The 20,623-nt window shown below is 42.6% G+C and overlaps 2 protein-coding genes across 4 annotated transcripts in view; one reads left to right on the top strand and one right to left on the bottom strand.

The window, feature by feature from the left end:
• The window catches only part of ctnna1 (catenin (cadherin-associated protein), alpha 1), a 68,626-nt gene that overhangs the window by 26,288 nt on the left and 21,715 nt on the right, over positions 1-20,623 (bottom strand). For all 3 annotated transcript variants that reach the window (XM_079167705.1, XM_079167707.1, XM_079167706.1), the window contains exons 8-10: positions 7,401-7,481; positions 6,899-7,051; positions 825-917 (exon numbers count right to left, since the gene is read on the bottom strand). In XM_079167705.1, the coding sequence (XP_079023831.1) occupies positions 825-917; positions 6,899-7,051; positions 7,401-7,481 (327 nt within the window). The remainder of the gene's footprint in view (positions 1-824; positions 918-6,898; positions 7,052-7,400; positions 7,482-20,623) is intronic.
• On the top strand, positions 10,646-13,820 carry lrrtm2 (leucine rich repeat transmembrane neuronal 2; the record flags this gene model as incomplete). Its single annotated transcript, XM_079167729.1, has 3 exons — positions 10,646-10,706; positions 11,452-11,547; positions 12,172-13,820. 3 exons carry the CDS (start codon positions 10,646-10,648, stop codon positions 13,818-13,820), a joined length of 1,806 nt encoding a protein of 601 aa, XP_079023855.1.

Below are 20,623 nucleotides of genomic sequence, written 5' to 3'. Positions count from 1 at the left end.
ATAAAATGAAAAGGCTGCTTGTTTTGGGAAGGAAGAAACATCTGTGGATTTCAAAGCTCAGGATGAATGGGAGTCATTAGAGGAGATTAAAAAGCAGCAGTGGCAGCACAGTGGAGGGAGCTGGTAACACTCAGGGGAACAAATGAGAGACGGACGGTTAAAATGGGATGGATGACGAAAAGATGGGCTCAATGGTGGACACGTGAACAACAAGCAATTGATGCTTTTATTCTTACTCTACGCAATTTGTTCATCTATATCCACTATAGTGTATGCACAATGTCCTGTAATTTAATTCAAATGAATGTAAATAGAAAGAGAGATAGCCATTTCCTCTTTATGAGGGAAAGGGGGGTAAACAGGTTGCACAGAGGCAATTTACAACCTCACCAACAGAGACGTGGAATTCAATTCCAGCTGGCGTTACATTTGGCGTGGTTGTATGTTCCAACCCACGACAAAAACTAGGTGGGGCACCTGTGGGGGATCGTGCCCTTGTCGCTGCCCTGAGGCATGTTTGTGACTGTCACCCATATCATAGTATTGTTAAAAATAATACAGTTTTGTGTCTAGTTCACTGCACCATTTCTAGTACCTTTCGAGCACAAATGTAGAATACTGAAAGAAATTAGCCGACGGTGTATTCATACCACCCTGAGACCAAAGCTGGAGAAGAGAAGCAGATCCTAATCCGGTCATAAAAATACTTAACTGTGAGTAAGTATGCCTGAACAGTTTGAGTCTTAATAGACAATGTGGAAGCCTCCCAAAGAGGTGCACAATCAATGAGGTGGGTGGAATTTGGGGGCAAAACAGCCACGTACCTGGGGGCAAAGAGCTTCCAGTTGAGATGCTGCCATGCGGACCAGCTTCACTCCCTCTTCATTGTTGGAGATGGAGCATGCCAGGTTGGCCACCTAAATGGAAAAACACACACACACACGCGTCTCTTTGTTAGCCAAGGACTTTATTTAGAGAGAAACAAAGACAGCATATTTAATCTTAGAGAAGAATCCCAAACCCAGGCTACCAGCATGCATTGAGCTATCAGAAATGGAGCAGCTCTGCAGTACAACCAATCCCTGTGGGACTACAAACCTAAAGCTTGAGGATTAATTCATAAAGCTGCAAAATGACACGATATGATAGCACGGATATTCACATTTCTCCAAATGTGAATGCGCGTTACAGCTGGAGACTCAAAGAACATGGCTATGTTGTGAATTAATCACAGCCAGATTGACATTACGCTCCTGAATCAGACACTTTAAAAAAAAAGAAAATGGAGTGAGAACCGGAGTGCTGAGCTAAGCACGTCTTCCTTCCGGCCGCACACATTCATGTTTTGTGAGTATATTTTCTTGTACCGATCAACAAATCATGCTCTCGCACAAACATTTCTAAATATTCTAGCATCTTCCCCGAGTAACATTATGCATCTACTCATATTCAGAAAAATGTAGGTCAGAGACTTTGAATATTCCCATTTGTTGGTAGGGATATGCTGGCAACAATGCTGAAGCAGAATGCCTGGGATGTGAGGAACAATGCCAAAGCGGGATAATCCAACAGACAGAAAATGTGCTGAACACCAATCAACTAAAAAGGTAAAAATAAACTCTTGATTGCACTGCAGCAGGAACAAGGGCTGAAAAGTTTGGGCTTGTTTTTTGACAACCTGGGTCTTATTTCCGTAGTTTCAGTGACGAATCCGTCATATTTGAGTCATTTACTGAGATCTGGGTCACGCAGCAACATAAGCGGTGAGACTATCGCATGGGCTGTAAACAAAACCGCAGTTTTAACAGAACATAAAACTGAGTGCAACAGAACCGTCAGTTATGTAATGTCTAAATGCATTTAGACATTACATGGGTTCACAAAAAAAAGCCGAAAGCTGCGTTTGATCGTGCTATAATGCACAGCTTGGGTATTAATTTGAATAGGTTTAATGAGCTTTATTCGGAACACGTGTGATCTTCCGACTGCTCACGTTGGCCTTAATGAACTCTACTGGGGTCTGGGATCTCCAGATAGAGATAAAATGATATTATTATAGAATAGAAATGTGGGGCAAAGCTATGGAAATAATAAGGAGGGAAAAACTAAATTGGTGGTGGAATAGACGGCTGGGTGCGAGAGGGGGCGGCGTGGATGAGCGTGAAGAACCCTCGCCTCCCCCTCAGTCTCTCCAGTTCTACAGGAAGATGCCCCCCCCCCCCCCCCGCCGCACAATTTCCGAAGCAATTTTGCTGATGAGAAGCACTTCTTCCACCGCGCTGGTGAAGCACTGAAACATTGATATAAACATCCTACATCACTATGCAAACACATGCGGGGACCACAGGGAGAGACTCCAGCAACCAGAGATGAAGGTTATATAAAGACCAACTGGCACTTTATTTTCACTTTTCATGATCTTACACATGCGCCACGATGCTGGTGGTAAAGCAGCCGTTTTCCACATAAAGAGACTGCGGAGGAAGCCGAACAAGAAGAGTGTCGGGGGAGTCGGAGTTTACCAAATATCTAAAACGCAGCACACAATAACACAATAACAGCTTTATTGGGCTACAAAGTTATACAAATCTATTTTCTTTCATTCAGTGACTTTAAATGGGTACGGACGAGTGATTCAATCATGCTGTCTCTGCAGATCCACGAAGGAAGGAGAACCCTATAAACTCTCTCCCTATGGCTTTATCACACCGGGCCGTTTTTTTTTTTTTTACCACACCATCTCCTTAACGACCATTCAGCGCACACTGCCTTATTAAAATGCTATGTGTGCGGGATGGATATTGAATATCGTGTTTATGAATATTAGACTCAAAAAGACGAGATGACAAACACGTTTACCACTACCATCTCATTATTCCAGCATTATACAATAAAAAGCGGGCTCAATGAATCACGGCGTGTCACGGATATTATGATGGATAATACGCATCCTTCTTCATGAAGCAACTTTGAAAAATGCAGACAGAACGCTCAGGGGAGGTAAAGCCAAACGGAGGCTAGATACACGATCGTAAATGTAGGAGAGGAGAGAGGACAATATGCACTGTCATCATTGTATTGAATAAAATCAGAGGTAAACATCTGGAGCTGCATTTCCTTTTTTAACAGCTCGCGATATATAAAAAGGTTGGAAACTTAAAAAAAGTAAAAGTCATGTAAACACGTCTTATGATATTCGGGTATGCGTCTACTTTCTATGCATTAAAAACAAGCTTTCGGCACAGCTGATTACACATTCCCATTGGATCAGTGGTCACACCTCAATGGAGGCACGTCTCTGCATCTGGACATGTCATGTAGCAAATCTCTGACTTACGGCGGCTTTTCACTCCAAAGCTCATAATCAAAACAGAATGTGCACTCAGAAGAACCATCAACATATCTAAATAATGTAAACCAATCCCCTGTCTAATGTCACTACCATCCCTTCGCCTGGTTGAAAGGCTCAAAGACAGTACATGACGACATTGCAGATGCTATATATATATATACAGGACTGTCTCAGAAAATTAGAATATTGTGATAAAGTTCTTTATTTTGTGTAATGCAATTAAAAAAACAAAAATGTCATGCATTCTGGATTCATTCAACTGAAATATTGCAAGCCTTTTATTCTTTTAATATTGCTGATTATGGCTTACAGCTTAAGAAAACTCAAATATCCTATCTCTAAATATTAGAATATCATGAAAAAGTATACTAGTAGGGTATTCAACTAATCACTTGAATCGTCTAATTAACTCGAAACACCTGCAAGGGTTTCCTGAGCCTTGAAAAACACTCAGCTTGGTTCAGTAAACTAAATCACACGTATGGGGATTATCACAATATTCTAATTTTCTGAGACAGTCCTGTATATATATATATATATATATATATATATTCATTAAGAGTCTACATTCTTCCTCTGCCAACTGTGTGCTCAGATCTGCACATCGTCCTGAGCACCCAGGCAACAGCACTAAGCTCAGTCTATTTTCCCTCTTGCTCTTAAGATGATGAATTTCTCTGCTTAAAAATAAGTAACGTGGGACAAAGAAAACACTAAACCATTGGATTTTGCGACAAATGGCAATACGAACATTTATTGCCATTGCTTCCTTTCAAATGAGAGTACATTTGAACACAGACGAATAACATTACGAACTAGAAAGGTGCACTCAGTGGAGTGGAGATCTCCGCCAGGTGTGTCTGCAACAACGCCTGCTGTATATGTGCGATTGAATGAACCCCCCCCCCCGCAATGTGCCAACCCCCGGTCTAGACACCAAGGCGTCGCAAAACACACTTCATTCAAACTCAAAGACACGCAGCAAAGAATGCTGGGGAGTGGATCCAAGTTCTCGTATAAGACACAAAAAAAATTTTATTAAAAAAGGAGCCGTTTTTTAGCGCATGGAAAGAAGAAGCAGACAAATACCCTGATGTAATGAGATACTTTTAGATTTCTCAATTGAATTTGATAGATGACTCACTAGCCGTGGACAGACAGAGGCGCACACTCACTCACGGGCGGGCGCACACGTGACCGATCGCATTATAGAAGATAATAAAGTGAATAAATTATAAAACGCAACGCGGAAGATTTTACGGTAGCCTCCAAAGAGCAAAGGGCTACGGTGTCTTGTCAGGTCAACTAGTCTTTAATTAAGTTAGAGATGAAGTGAAATCTGTCCTCGCACATTACAGGCTGTTGTCTGAAGCAGCATTTGACACTTCCAGTAAATGAAACCCATGAAGTAAAACCTCTAATTATGCATTATAAAACGATATAAAAGCATGACGTTCTGACAAACAAGCGGAGAGGAGCTGCTTAAAAGAGGCCTACGGATAAATGTGGGTCAGTAATGATGTAGCTTTCCAACAAACGTGTGTGAACTAATGGATCATTTGCCTTCAGGCAGCCTTCACATACACAACTCATGATGCCATGCAAACAGATCTGTGGCTCCTGCTGTTCCCTGAGGGACATTTTACATTTAGAACATATTCATTCCTTGTGCGGTGAACAACCAAACCGTTTGCTACTCCTCGCTCTGGACATCGCAACTCTTCATTTGCATCTATAGAGTTTGGCAGAGGGTCTTTTCCAGAGCAACCGTTGATGTATTTGAAGGGAATTGTCAATCACTTCAGTGAGAGGTGACGAGCTACTTTGACTTATTTATTGCCAAGACGACTGCATTAATGATGGCTTGCTCTTCAGGAATGTTCGTGCTTGACTGTGTACTTTGGCAATTATATCAGCTAGTTAATCTAAAATGATAAAACATTAGCTGCTCCTTAAAACATCGCAATTCTGAGCCGCAACAAAGGCATTATAGCAAGCATCTCCTGTATATTTACATATTATGATCCAGGTAATGAGCACTACTCTATTAAGTTACTCTAAGAGGTGGTGAACTTGAAATGTGTTGCTGAAACCCTAAAACAGGATTTATATTTCTGAAAAAGCACGCATTTGTCCATTTGCTGATAACATAATCACTACATTAAAGCCACGCTGACGCACCTTTGCCTCTATTTCCTGCCTCAAGAATGACTCGCAGCATGTGCTCATGTCTCTACGCTGCTTTTGGATGTTATCACGGCGCCTCTAGAAGTCACTTAGCATCTGAACATCGCGCGAGATAGTGCTGGGAAGTAGTTTAGCTAGAAGTTTAGTTCCACTTTACATAGAGATACTATTAATATCCTCCTGCAGTCCATCTTTCCTTCAGTTTGTTGACGTCTAATTGGTTTATTGAGGACAGTTTGCTTGTTCTATGACAGTTGAAAAACACATTTAAGGAGATTGACACCACACAATCTCGATCACATCCAGCTGTGTTAAATAGATGACAAAAAAAAAAAAAATGGATTTTCAATTTAATGCCATTCATACTTAACATGAGTCATTTCTAATCTTCTATCCCATCCGAGTGTTCTAAGCAGATAATAGCCACAGTGCCTCAGCACTAGGGGAGTCCACCAATGTCATGCTTTAATGCCACTTCTGACACTCGGGCCTTCAGGGTCTACTCCCGAGAGTGGTCCCCTTTTCCCTCTGATGCTTCAGCGGTTTCCCCAGTGAACGATCTGGCTACACTCATGGTCATCTGCCCATGGGAGGAAGTCACTTTCAAATGTCAGCATATCATGCTCTGACACGGGCATTCACCGAATTGAAGGAAATACCACTACTGAGGATCGCTCAGGTTTTCTGTCAGCTTGCTACCCATCAAAGTCCACAACATTCCTCTGTTAAGACACGAGACCGACCACAGGGAGGGGGAAGAAGCGGGATGCATTAGGCCCCTTTTAAAAGGGTATTTATCTTCGTAGGTATCAAGCACACGTGTGGAGTTGTCCAATAAGGAATAGTACATCAATCTGCTGTGGCAAGGACAACATTTTCCCAGGTGGGTATTTCATTCCTTTGGTTCCGCTTGAAAATGTGAGCTGTGGCTGTGACCACACAGCAATGTTTGGCTTGTCTGCTCACTGTAGCATCAGATTAGAATCAGCATCACCTTCCATTTACTAAAGGCGTGTGTTTGAGAGGGAGTGTGTGTGAAAATAACACACAGATTGAAAGACAAAGACAGCAACCAGAGAAAATAACTTCAATGTTTACATCTTTGTTTTCATTAGGGGGGGGGAGGGGAGATCCCAGATTGCTGTTTTCTGAGGCACTGTGATCCTTAAGTTGCATCACAAGGGAATCTCTGAGAACAACCCCGCAGAGAGAGAACAGAGAAGCTGGAGGATGTTTACTACAAGCTAAGCTAAAATGTCCATAACTGGTGGGATGGAAAAGCAAAAAAAAAATAGGAATGTTCTGTATTTGGGTCACACTTGGTTTTCGACTTGGAAGGCATTCAAAATCCTACATTACCTCGATCAGCTTGTTGGCGTGCTCGCGGAACACCTGAGCATATTCCTTGACTTCCTTCTCGTTGCCATTCTTGGCCGCTTCGATCAGGACCAGGAGGGGGACGTTGGTCTCCAGGAAAGAGTCGGAGACATGGTCCATGACAGCTTTACGCAGCTGTGAGGTAAGACATTAAAAAAAAAAAAAAAAAAAGAGGAAAAGGCACTGTTAATATAATGCATCCCCCTAGTGCATGAATATTTATAAACACACATATACACGCAACCTTACCCATCTGGTGCACGCGGCCATAAATAACAGTGAGCAAGCAACACCACGGTGAGCAACACCAACTGACTTCAATTGATTGCCGTTGGCTGAGTACTTTAAAAAGATGAGTGATGGTTCGTTTGCCACACTTGTTCACATAGAGCGCCGGCTTTGCCAAGACGATAAATACGGTCGGGTAACTTGATCATCCACGTTCTGCCGCCACCATTCGGGATGAATGAAAAAATTATAATACCTGTCTGCGAAGGTCTCTGGTCTTCTTGGTCATCCTGTCAATGGCGGTGTTCAGAGCATCACTCCTGTCCTTCCTTCCAGCCTGAAACATGAAGAATGACAGGAAGTAGTGATGAGCATGAGGCAGTGACAACGACATTGCAAGATATTTTCTTGTGGACGCTTGTCTCTCACGCGCACGCACTTCAAAAATCAGATTAAAGTATGTTTGTGGTTTCAAGTCATGAACATTTGCTTCATCTTTTGTGGGTGCTGTTCTTTTGTTTAGCTTTTTTGGGGGGAATATTAGTAGTCAGACAACCAAATTGTTATTTTTAAAAGAACTGCAATTTGTGGCCATTGTTGTATTTTTTTTGCATATGTAAAAAGTTCTAGTAAGAGCTCAAAGTGATCTTCTCATTGTAGTGCATCTAGTGTTTAGCAGACACCCATCGTGATCCATCTGCGATCCTTTTATTCGTTGCGGTAGAGCAGCTGTCAAAAGCGCCACGTTGCCCTTTGTTGGAACTCTGGAATATTTTCCTGACTGATTGCACTGCGAGTGAACCATGGAGCACACAAACAAACAGCGGCCAACCGTTTCAATTAATAATACACACACACACACACTTAAAGCACGCATCAGTAAAAGGCACAGCTGCTTTGGGTTAAAAAACAGCTGATTTGCATCTATATCAGTGCTATAATTCATGGGCACCACACCCTTTTAATTGCTGCTGTGGCAAACTGCATTTAAAATTTGAATTCATACGGGGATCAAAAGAGGCGATCAAAATCCCGTTCAAGGCTTCCTGTCGCCACAGCTCTCTGGACAGAACACTGTACACCAACAAAGTCAACCTGTGAGGCAGCCTCTAGTTTCCTAATGAGATGGATAAGAGCTCTGAGATTCCTTTATTCTAATAACTGATTCTTATTCTAGGTGTGTCTTGGTGTTTTTTGATACATTTCTAATCCACTGTTGCCAAAACTATTTTCTGATGTAAGAAGCTACTTGTATAGCTTAATAACAGTAAGAATTGTTGAAAATAAACAGCTGTTGAGATTATAATCGGGAGTTAATCATAGGCACACAGATATTTCAGCAAAAGTCATCATGTGTATGGAGCCTCTACGTAACAGTGACGTATGTCCCTGCATTACGAGTGGAGCCCAGTTCCACTGATAAAGTTTTAAAACATCCTCACTGCCAGATGAACCGGCCAAAGCGATTAATCGCTCCTCTAGCAGAAACTCTGGAGACACTATTCTTTGTTCCCAAATAATAAAAGCAGCTGTAAAAGGGTTAATCCCCATGGAGCTCTAATAACGTAAAGTAACACTGAAAATACAATGCTAATCTCTTCCCCACAGGAGCATTTTGCTCATACTCAATGAGAAACGTGTGTTGATTAAAAGGTTACAATTTACTACACATGGGCAACACCGTTGGCAGTAGTCACACAGTTTAACATCATGCAGCCGTCGAAGCCCTAACTACTGGGCCCCACTGAGAGCAGAGGCATGTTCAGGCACATTCTGCAAACATGGAAAATCCAAAAGTTTCAGGAAGGAGAGAGCGAGCGAGCGAGAGAGACAGACAGAGAGACAGAGAGAGAGAGAGGGAAATGAAAGAGCGGGTGAGAGACGGACAGATGGACAGACACTGGAGAATAATAAAATTAGTGCTAAATTAGATGAACAGCAAAGGGCAACAGAGAAAAGGCAAAGAAGCAGCAGGACTCTGGGCTCAAATCAACTGCGACATAGCACCATGCATGGTGGTGGCATTGACCTGCCCCATCCCCCATTGCCCTTTGCCCACCGGGGGGTTGTGTACATAGTTAGGGGGCCGGGAGCTCCTCCGGCACTAATCCCCTGTGATTTTGTGCTGGTTGGATGCAGAGCTGTGGTCGGGGTTTAGTCGGCTCTGCCCCTACTCTCTCTCTCTCTCAATCCTCTTTTATTCACGCCTAGCCTATATTTCATTTCCACGCCAGAGGGTTCTGAAGCACTTCTTCAGGTGCTTATTATGGAGTCGGTTTCTCTGCGGCATCTTTTTATGATACTCAAGTGAGTCGCTATCCATCTCCTTTAGGACAGATTTAGGAACATCCCTTTCCTGCAAAACCACTGGTCCACCGGATTATGGAAATATTCAATGGAAACAAAGTCGGCTTCAAGTGGAAAACGATCCCCGGAGTTCTAGGACGTTGTTCTGCGATACTTCAGCACGTTCACCAACATCTTGAATCACAAATGGGAAGCCAGTACACATCGAATGGAGGAATTATTCCTCACATTCTGCAAAAAAGCCCCAGCAGGAGATGAAGTCTACCACTATAAATGTGGAGGACGACAGCAGACTGCTGGTCATGTGACCTGGAAAGTCAGGCGGAGGCGTTGTTCTTGTCTTAAGACGTGAGAATTATGAAATGAAATTATTTAGGAAGTAACAATCGAGCAACATCATTTCCAACTTCTCCAAACAAATACGGATTTGGATTATAGAAAACGTGTTTCAGTTAGTCGTTCAGTGTCATCTACTGCCAAAGAAGATGGTGCTAATGTAGTTTTTCTGCTTCCATCAAGTACAATGTATTGCCTGTAACAGGTGCATCAAGAGTAAAAGTACCAAAGCACCAGATAGCAGTACTTCATATTGTCTTTTGTATCTAGTCTTCGGCTGCAGCCGATCTAGTTCATTGAAATTACCCTCACACCCGTCTCCACCCACATTAAATAATTAAGGAAAAGTCAGCATTTTCATGCACTGAAGCACAGATACCTCCTTCTGTTTGGCACTCTAACTGGTGCTGAAATATGTCCTTTGAACCAAACCACAAATTAATTTAATTTGCAAAATCTATTTTTAAAAAAAAGCAAGTATTCGGTCATGTCTATTACATGTTAAAAGCTAGCTTAATTTAGCTTCAGAGCAGCTGACCATACATCAAATGCCTGTGCTCAGGATATGTAAATTATGAATATGTGCCAGACATATGTTGGCATCGCTATAGCATACTCGCTCCTGCACACAGATAAGGGAGTGCAGCCCGTCTTTGCTCACCCATGCACATGTTTGTGTTGTCTGGAGCCACATGTTACGAACTACATTGCGCTTGGTGCATTTTATATATGTTTGGTGCACGTCTCCGGCATGCAATCGTACACGGCGCAGTCGGAACAGCAGCGAGGCGGAGATTTACAGCTGTGTTTAATTTCAACAGCAAGCTGCCGCAACACGTTCAAGATATCAATATTCTGATGGTGACGAGCCAGTGGGAGGAAAGTGGGGATGCAAAGAGGGAGGTGGAGGAAGACCGAGGTGCACAAGCAGTGCGTATGAGGCAGAGAGCAAGTGACTGAGCAAGAGAGAGCGAGAGGGGTGTTCGCGAGTGTGGGAGAGAGAGAAAAAGAGAGAGAGAGAAACAGTAGTGATGATCGACGCCAGGCTGCCACCACTCTGTAGCAGTGAGTGGCTGCAACAAAAAGCACAGAATAACATCGCCGGCTCCCTGCTCGGCTTTTTTCTCTCCCTGCGTCTCAGCTAGCGGACGAGGGGCTCCCGCTCACACAGCTCTGCAGAGGCTATGCCGAGACTGAGCCGCCGTCGGAAGCAGGATCTCTGGCTGCCATCAACAAGTTAGGGTTGGAAGACCGCGGTCGCGAAAAAAAAAAGGGGGGGGAAGACGCTTGATCTCCAATTAACCAGCTGAGCTGACATCATTGCGGTGGAAGGGAAACAAAAGGGTAAAAAAAAGAAAAAGAAAAAAAGGAGAGGAGAGGAGGAAGGGAAGGGGGGGGGGGGTTCTGTTCACCGGAGTCGCTCTGGATGCAACTGATCAACTTAAAAAAAAAAATTATATAAATATTTATTTCAAGGATTTCGTAGGATGAAGGAAAAGATTCAACCCTTTCTGTGAGCGTGGATTTAAAAAAAAAAGGACTGAACAGAATCACAGGAATAAACATCATCTCGGGACATGGAATTTCATATTTTGTTTCATCTGGGTGGGCTCAGAATTGCTTTATTTCCAAAGAGGCTGATTCCTTTTGTGCTTACTCAAAAGGGTTTTTTCCCTTTGGATTTTTCTTCCATCTGGTTGCTCCAAGAGTCTGCGGAAAAGGACAGTTGAATGCAGCCTCCGATGTGCACAAAAGAATGGGTAAGTTCGTCCCTTTATACGGTGGGTCTGGACATGAATAGGGAATACAAGTAAGAGGGAGGCTGAGGACTAAAAGCTCTTCAGCCTCGTCCATTTACTGCAGTTGCCCTTTATTTTTCCCTCTACACCGACACACTAGTTGAGAATATATCTATATTTTAAATACCATTTGTGTTGTATGGCAGACCTCTTAAGTGATGAAGATGACTCAAGAAAAAAAGAATTCAAAAGGGCATCTGCATCTTTGAGCTGGTGAAACGAGGGGGGGGGGGGGGAAACATACGCAATAAATGATGAACGACAGAAATCAGCAGAAAAATACTCATTGAAAACGAAATGTGAACAGAAAAGGCTGTATATAAATAGCAAGGATGTCGAAACAAAGTCCAGCTCTGGTATGTAATTGATCTTTAAATGACAAACTAAATGGCATCTCCATTAAAGCTAAGCTCAAAGAAATCCTGCTTGCGTACAGTGAAAGTTAAAGTCAATGTAAAATATCCAAACTGCAGTGCGAGAGCACCCTGGAAAAGCACAATCGTCACCATGAATTAGTAATAAGTGCTCTGCAGAGATAAGCTTTCCCGCCCCGCAGTTCATTTTGTTATCTTTGAACCCACCCAGGTTTCCATTCAAGGTGGCCATTGGTGGGACCTGCACCAGCGGCTCTGTGTCTGAGTGTGATCAGCATGCTCCTGGTGTGCCTCCTGCCTCCTGCATCGTGCACAACCTGCCCTCAAAAATGCCGCTGTGAGGACCTGCAGTTCTACTGCGACACCCAGGGGCTTCAGGCGCCCCCAGACTCTGTGGACAAGGGGGCCCTGGGGCTGTCGCTGCGCCACAACAGCATCACCGAGCTCAGCCCCGATCAGTTCTACGGCTTCAGCCAGCTCACCTGGCTACATCTAGACCACAACCAGATCACGACGGTACAAGAGGACGCCTTTCAAGGGCTCTACAAGCTGAAGGACCTCAACCTGAGCTCCAATCGTATCACCAAGTTGCCCAACACAACCTTCATCCACCTCATCAACCTCCAGATACTAGACCTGTCCTTCAATCAGATGACTTCGCTGGAACCAGAACTGTTTCATGGACTGAGAAAGCTTCAGATACTCCACCTGCGCTCCAATTTACTTCGCACCACACCTGTGCGTGCATTCTGGGACTGCCGCAGCCTGGAATATTTAGGCCTGAGCAGCAACCGCCTGCGCAGTCTGGCCCGGAATGGATTTGCGGGGCTCATTAAGCTTAAAGAGCTCCACTTGGAGCACAATCAGCTGACCAAGATCAACTTGGCCCATTTCCCTCGCCTTGTTGCCCTCCAGTTTCTCTATCTGCAGTGGAATAAAATCAGCAACTTGACATGCGGCATGGAGTGGACCTGGACCACTTTAGAGAAGCTGGACCTCACGGGAAATGAAATCCGTGTCCTGACATCTGATGTGTTTCAAACGCTGCCAAATTTAAAGATCTTGCTGCTGGATAACAACAAACTCAGCAGTCTGGACCCCCAGGTGATGGATATGTGGCAGTCTCTGGGTACCATTGGGCTGTCCAGCAACTATTGGGAATGTACCAAAAGGATTTGCTCTCTGGCCACGTGGCTTAGCACCTTTAAGGGAAGGTGGGAACATTCCATTCTCTGCCACAGTCCCGAGTATGCCCAAGGGGAGGAGATACTCGATGCCGTTTATGGATTCCAGCTTTGCCAGAATTTTTCAGCGCCGGTTGTTCAGACCATTAGCACGACCACAGACGCTACTATCGCTGCAGAATTCACAAGCTCCTTGTTTGGAATTATGCAGCCAACCCCCACGCAGGACTATGCAGAGGATTTTGGGAGCTTTACCACAGTCACCACCACGACAACCACAACAACGACAACAACCCGACGCACTGCTCAAGCGACTACCGCTACGTTGGAGGAGGCGGCTGTGACGGAGGACTCCTCTGCAATGGACAACACTGTAATGACTCATAGGGTCATCATCGGAACTATGGCCCTTCTATTTTCATTCTTTTTCATAATTTTCGTTGTGTATATCTCACGGAAGTGCTGCCCTCCCACCTTGCGCCGGATACGCCACTGTTCGGCTATTCAGAACCGCAGACAGATGAGGACCCAGCAGCGGCAGCCTATGGCAGACCTGGCTACACAGGTGCCCTACAATGAGTACGAGCCCAGCCATGAGGAAGGGGCCCTCGTGATCATAAACGGCTATGGGCAGTGCAAGTGTCAGCAGCTGCCTTACAAAGAGTGTGAAGTATGAACTCTTATTTATTCCTAGAGCATATGGTTTGCCATTTGACCATTTCAGATGATACAGGGTTTGCTTTTTTTTATTTTTTTCCAGTTTATGTATAAAAAAAAAAAAAAAAGCATAATTTCTACATGTGAGATTTGACAATATGTGAGAAATGTTGAATGCTACAATGACAGAGGTTGGACCTGACAGTTTAGGGGTGATGTAGAGATAGTCACAAATTTATTTTTCTATGAATGCAAGGTTGTTCATATCAGGCAGGGGCAATCATTTTAAACGAGAACATTGTAAACTGTGAGATTTGTCTCCACATTGTCTCTATATTCTGCAGCACAGAGAAAATACTTAGCCAAACGGCCCTCTGCTAAAGGAATATATTAAGTGGAGAAATGTGATTTATGTCTTATTTCTTTTAAAAAGTAAGTATTTGAAATCATGTTTCTAACTGCACCACAGGCACTGTAAACCAATCACTCAATCACTGGGGCAAACTATTGGACCAATTATCAGAATGTTCTTTGTTTTACAGTTTCATTATGTTGAGAACTACTATACATTTAAAGACCACCAAGACCAAAATCTAATTCTGAATTATAACTCAAAAAGAAATAAAAATCCTCTCTTGAGGAAAGAAGAGCCCTGAAATTAGATTCAGTCTACACACATTTTAATACATTAACCAATTCAGACATGAGTCAATTCGACAAGTCTATAATCTGCTATCAGATCAAAGGCTTCAGTGTTTCCTGTTTAATTTGGGTGGCCCACCCCCCAAAAAAGAACAGCTAAAAAAGGGATTATTTTGCTTAAATTTGGATTTATTCCAAAATCCATGTGTGTGTAAATGCAAGTACAAGAGTGTACCGATTGAGAAGACTGCCAGAGTTCAATTAATTATATATATATATATATATATATAGGGAAAATGACCTCTTTAATCAGACATTAGCTCGTAAATTAAATTATGTTTTGCAGCTTGTTGGTATGTTGGAGCTCTCGCCCACACAAGGGCCAACCAACACAAATAAATTCTCAACTTGTGGGACCCACTAAGCATTTTTCATCTGTGGTCAATCTCCAATATACTACACTGCTGAGCAAGATACACGGATGTCTTCCTCATCTTGGACATCGAGAACATAAGGATTTGACCTTGTAAATGTACAACGTCCTGTACATGGATTCTCTAGCAGTCCCCCCCAAAACGCCACAAACACTGTGACCATATTATTTACAGCTTTACAGCTTAACCTAGGAAGTACAGTTTGCTGATATGCTATTATACTAGGATCAATACACAGACCTACTAGTGTGAGGTGTGAGGGTAGCAAGTGAAAGGGTAATGACCAGTGCAAATGCCAGATAGAGGAGAGTTTCATTCTGAAAATAAAACCTTTCCCCAGCAGCCAAGGCTCTTTACTGCTCACACACTAATCAGGACCGACAGGCTCAAGATTGAACCAATTAAGGCCAGGCAAAAAGAATCTAATATTCTGTCACCCACACCAGTGATCCAGCAACATTAGGCTTGTTCAGCCACTCAAAAATAGTTCTAGTAGAACCCCCCCCCCCCCCCCCGTACTACATAAAAACATCGTTGAACCTTTTACTTTAGGACAGTCTTCTTGTTAGGGACACTGGGTTATCATTTACTGTATTAAAAAAAAAGGGAAGGGGGGGGGGGGGGGGGGGGTTGCGTTGAATAATGCATATGATAACAGTTCCTGGGTTAGCAGTCACAAGTGTCAACTTAAATTGCGGTCAATAGCCTGAAAGCAAATGGAGATCCAGTGATAAGCAAACAGCGAGCCAGGGTCAGGACACATTGGTATGCAGGGGAGAGGATGTGCATTAGCATCAGACTAAAGCTGCTGCCGCAGCTCCGCACTTCTTTGTGTTCAGTTTGGCGGTGGGGGCAGGGTGAAAGACAGGGACTGAGAGGAACCGATGGGAGCAACGCCGGGGAAATGTCCTGGATTATTAGCAAAAAGGTGGTTAAGAATGAAACGATGCATACCGACAGACAGCACCGTGGGCATTAAATGCGCTTTGATCACACAGCAACAACTATGTCATTACAAGTAACGGAACTACCCAATGTTTCAAGAGTACAACAAGAGCAATTCCTAACAGTTGAAATCAAAATATGGCATTTTTTTCAATTATTTCCCCAGGAAATTAGCATTTTTTTAATTAACATTTAAAATGTTTTGGTATGTTTAACCAAAATCAGTGATTACGACATTAGGATGCTTCTGACCGCACAGCACCGGGAAACGAGTTATGTGGCTTTGACCAATAAGTATGTAGGCTGGTGCCCCATGGAGGTAGCAAGGAGGTGCCATGTGTGGCTTCAATGCTCGTGTTAATGCCTCTGTGCACATGATCATAAGATGCCGACAACTTCAAAGAGAAAGTGTTTGTGTAACCAAAAAATGTGTTACACTTCACATTTGAGTAGAAGACATTGCATACACTGGTAGTACTGATTTCCAAAGTCAAGCAACTCCACTTTGTTTCTAATTTTTGTTTTCTTCCAGCTTCGCACTGCTTTTACTACTGCCCTTCTAATCTGTCTTGCATGTTCAAAAGTCAATTGAGTTGAATATTTCTTCATGTCATTCAGCAAACATTATGAAGAGACCTCTTTTTTTTTTTTTTTGATAACACCAAGAACGGGGATGTGTGTGGAATTCCTATAAAGTCCATTTGACATTTCACTGTTTAAGACTGCGGTTGTACTAAGTGACTGAAAAATCCACAGAATTTGTAGAAATATGCATCCCTTTGCACTCTGGCTCTTTGTAAACTGTTTTTGTTTCCTCTTGTCACCCTTCAGCCCTGGTCCCCACCCTGCCTAAAAATAAAAAAAAGAAGAAAAACAAGTGAACCAATCCCCTCTCTCTTACCCAACCTCTTTGTGCAAAATGAATGCTTTTTCTCTTCCCATTTTCCTTTTGTATTGTAATATGTACAATTTCATATCTGTATAGTGGATAAGATGTGCCAAACTGAAAAAAGAAGAAAAAAAAACATTTTCCCCTCAAAACATATATTTTTTAAATAAAATGGTTATAATTTAAAGAATGTTTGCTAACTGGTGGCTGCTCACAGCTTGGTTTGGTCTTTCATTACAGAATGGTTTAGTGTAGCAATCCTAAAGCAAACCAAACCCTCGACGACGACGATATATGCTTCAGTGTATTGTCAAACAGTGTGTGTTCATTCCGTCAATGCATCTCCACATAATGACCAGCTCATCTACTTTACAAGTCGATGAGATACAAATTGTAATTACGCCGTTGTTTCTGGGATTCACAATGTGAAGCAGCTGCATTAAGGCAGAGTGCTGCAGTGTGTTTACAGCTGAATGTGAAGAACAGTTGTGTCTACCGGAGGAAGTGGTCAAAGAGGATTCAATAGAAGGCTTCAACCATTGATTCTTTTAATCATCAACTATTCTTCCAATTATTTTTCTTAATGAATTGCTTCATTGTTTAGTCTATAAAGTGTCAACATATGGCGACACGTGCACATCACAAGTTAAAGTTAAAGAGCCCAAGCTTGTGTCTTAAGATTGCTAGTTCTGTTCAAACCTGGAGTGTATTGATATTGAAAACAGAAAATCTTTTGAGAACATGGAAGCCGCATACGTTTTACAATGTTTTGCTGGATGAATGACTATATTGACTCATCGATTAACAGACTATCCATATCAGCACTACAATAGTTAGGTTTGTCATGCAGTGAAAAAGCTATATTCACCCTTCAGATGAAATGTGAGATTATGAAATGAGTGCCTATTAGTCATCAGGGTGTTTGCTGACAGGTGTCAGTTAATGCTCCAGTGAAGTACATGTTCTCTGGTGTATTGCAATGTGGCAGTACAGAGCCGTTTATATGAATTTGGGAACAATCTATAAAAGATTAACAATGACAACCAAGCCTGTATTTCCACCCTTGTATAAACTTTGGGATGAATGTCAAGTTTCTAAGCAGTTACGTTTCTACGTAAAAAACAAAACTGTGGAGCTAACATTAGTACGTTAGCACAGCATTAACTAGCGTAAGCACTTCTATGCTGCGCTAGCTACTGATCGCCAGCTTCCATCTTTATCTTTTCTCTGCTGAATCCGTTTGACATCCTTAATATATCCTTCAGACAGATTGGAAACCTTTCAGTTCGCTTCTCTCTGGAATCACTTTGTCCTTTTTCTTATCGGATCATATATGGACGAGTGCGGGGATTTTTGAAGATTGTTTTTCAGAATTAAGATGTTGTATAAATATCCTCTAGAATCTGCTCCCTAATGTGGATTTGGAGTTGTTTAGTCTCTTCTCCAGGAGCCGAGACCTCGGATCTCACTTCTGTGTAGCCCAGCTCACCAAAACTTTGCTCTGTGCTCCATAAGAACTGTTAACATTATGGATACGATTGTGATATTAAAGATAATACTGTTAAACTGAACATGATGCTGTGATATTGTTGCATCAAGCACAGACTTTTAAAAGTGAGAGGTCTGAATAGGGAAGAATTTGGCAATAAATAGATTTTTTTTAAATTTTAAACACATGATGTCCAAATGAATGTTTATTCATGCAACTTTAACTGTATAGTTTGTAATGCTAAGACGCTGGGCCAAGCTTGAGTTGCTTATTCAAAATCTTGATCAACTATAATAAAACAAATGCTAAACTGAATAAATTGTTTCATCAAAAACTAATATACTAATACTACTATGAATGTTACTAATAAGGTAACATACATATTTCAAAAGAAGAAATAGAATTTGGATAAAAAGGAACTATTACTTATTCCTAGAAATCCCAAACAAATTTAAGATGACTAAGTCATCAATGCTGGCATTTCATTGGTGTGCTGTGACGCAACTCCCACCAACCCCACAGGCTGTCGGTGACTGCGACACAACTGGCTGATGTGAAAATAAAAGTACAATGTTGTATTAAGAAATATCACACTGCAATATTTGGTTTAGCCTCCTTTAGGATGCTATAAATATAGAAAGCTATAAAAGTTGTGATTCAGCCTATATCTTTTATTGCACAGTCATTCTTATGGCAAACATTTTTTGATAAGACAGGCTTCACACATTTTTATATTGAATACTCATCTCTATAACATTTTATAGAATTATATCAGATCAGGAGAGGCATAATATTTTAAGACTAATCCGACCAAGAAATCTCCAAATAGCTTTTCCAGTTCTTCAGAAAGTTCACATAACAATCCTAATGTTCTCCACAGAAAGACAGCAGCATTTGAAGGAGATGTACTGTACATGAAGCAGTTTGATGTTTCTAAAGATGCAAACACTGAGGAATATAGGCCGACACGGCCATCCAACTGTAAGAACCACTTCAATCCTACCTGCTCTCTTTTGATGAGGCATACAGAAAGCAAGCTTCAGTAACTGAAGGGGGGGGGTCTACAGGGTTCAAGCACTCCGGGCCCATGTATGCTTCACATACTCAGTATGTGGCCTCCATTGAATCCAGAAAATGCTTACCAGGAAGCGCATATTGATCTGGACTCGCCTCAGCAATACCTCCCCAATATGTGAATTGCTTAACCTTAAAAAAAAAAGGTGCCGAATTCAAATTCAGAGCATATCGATCGCCTCCACACGGATCTCAACAGGACGCTGGCTGAGCCGGCGGCTCACACCCAACGGTGCTAACAGATAACGGCGGGAGTGCTGACAGAAATACCAGTGTTAACCTGGAGGGGGTTAACACTGTCATTTACATTTTCAAACTCCTCTTCAAAAAGAGATGCTACATGGTACCATGAATGTACTACACTAAAAACATTTTCAGATTTCAATAATCGATTTAGTATGTAATAATAACCTATTTCACCAGTCAATTGGGACAGACCGCTGGACAACAAGGAGACGATCGACTACACCCGATGGCAGGAGGCGGCTTTACAACAGGTAGAGTTACTCAGGTTCACAGAACTCGAGGGGGAGGCTAAATGGTGCAACGCCGGAGACTTCAGGCTTTATGTTTCCTCGTCATCTCAGAGTGCAGCAGGCCGGCTGCTGGTCTTTCTAGTGGGTTTTTTTCTCCTTCGAACACCCAGGAGAAAGCGGGGGTGAAGAAATACATAAGGGGAGAACTGCCGATTTGAAGGTCAAAATGAAAAGCTTATTTTTAATCTATTTCCGTGACACATTTTACCGTCACTTCGACGATTCAACTGTGAGATTTGCAGTGGAATCGGACTATTCTATCAAATAGATGATTATTCGGGGTCATCTTGGTTCTTTTGCATTCTTAATAAATGAATCGTTCCTCATGTCAAGGGTAGGAAAAAAAGACCCAGACAGAAAATTATTCTTCAACAGGACTAGGTTTGGTTCTTGAGGAGTTGTAGCATTTATTCACCATCAAAAAAAGACCACCGCACTGCTACGTTCACAGCTATACGGTTACTGCTGCCAGCAAATATCCATATAATTACCCTGAACACCTCCTCTAACTGCCTCACTACAAACACTAGTGCTTTGCATTGTTTTCACACAGCTAGACTGGGACTCTTCTGTGTGGAATCTGCATGTTCTCTCCCCGTGACTGCTGGGGTCTCCTTCGGGTGCTGCAGTTCAAAGACATGCAGGTCAGGTGAACTGGAAACACGTACTTCCCCCGCGGCACCGACGTGTTCGTCTGTAAGGACGTGTGTGAGAGAGCGGTGACCGCTTCTCTCTGAATGCATGCTTGGATAGGCCGTCGTCCCGCGGGCCCTGAGCGGGATATAGGTTATGGCTGGATGGACACCGTTACAT

Source organism: Pholis gunnellus, assembly GCF_910591455.1.
Source record: "Pholis gunnellus genome assembly, chromosome: 10".
Taxonomy (NCBI): domain Eukaryota; kingdom Metazoa; phylum Chordata; class Actinopteri; order Perciformes; family Pholidae; genus Pholis; species Pholis gunnellus.
Note: the sequence above shows the minus strand (reverse complement) of the source record. Positions and strands in the feature narration are given on the sequence as shown.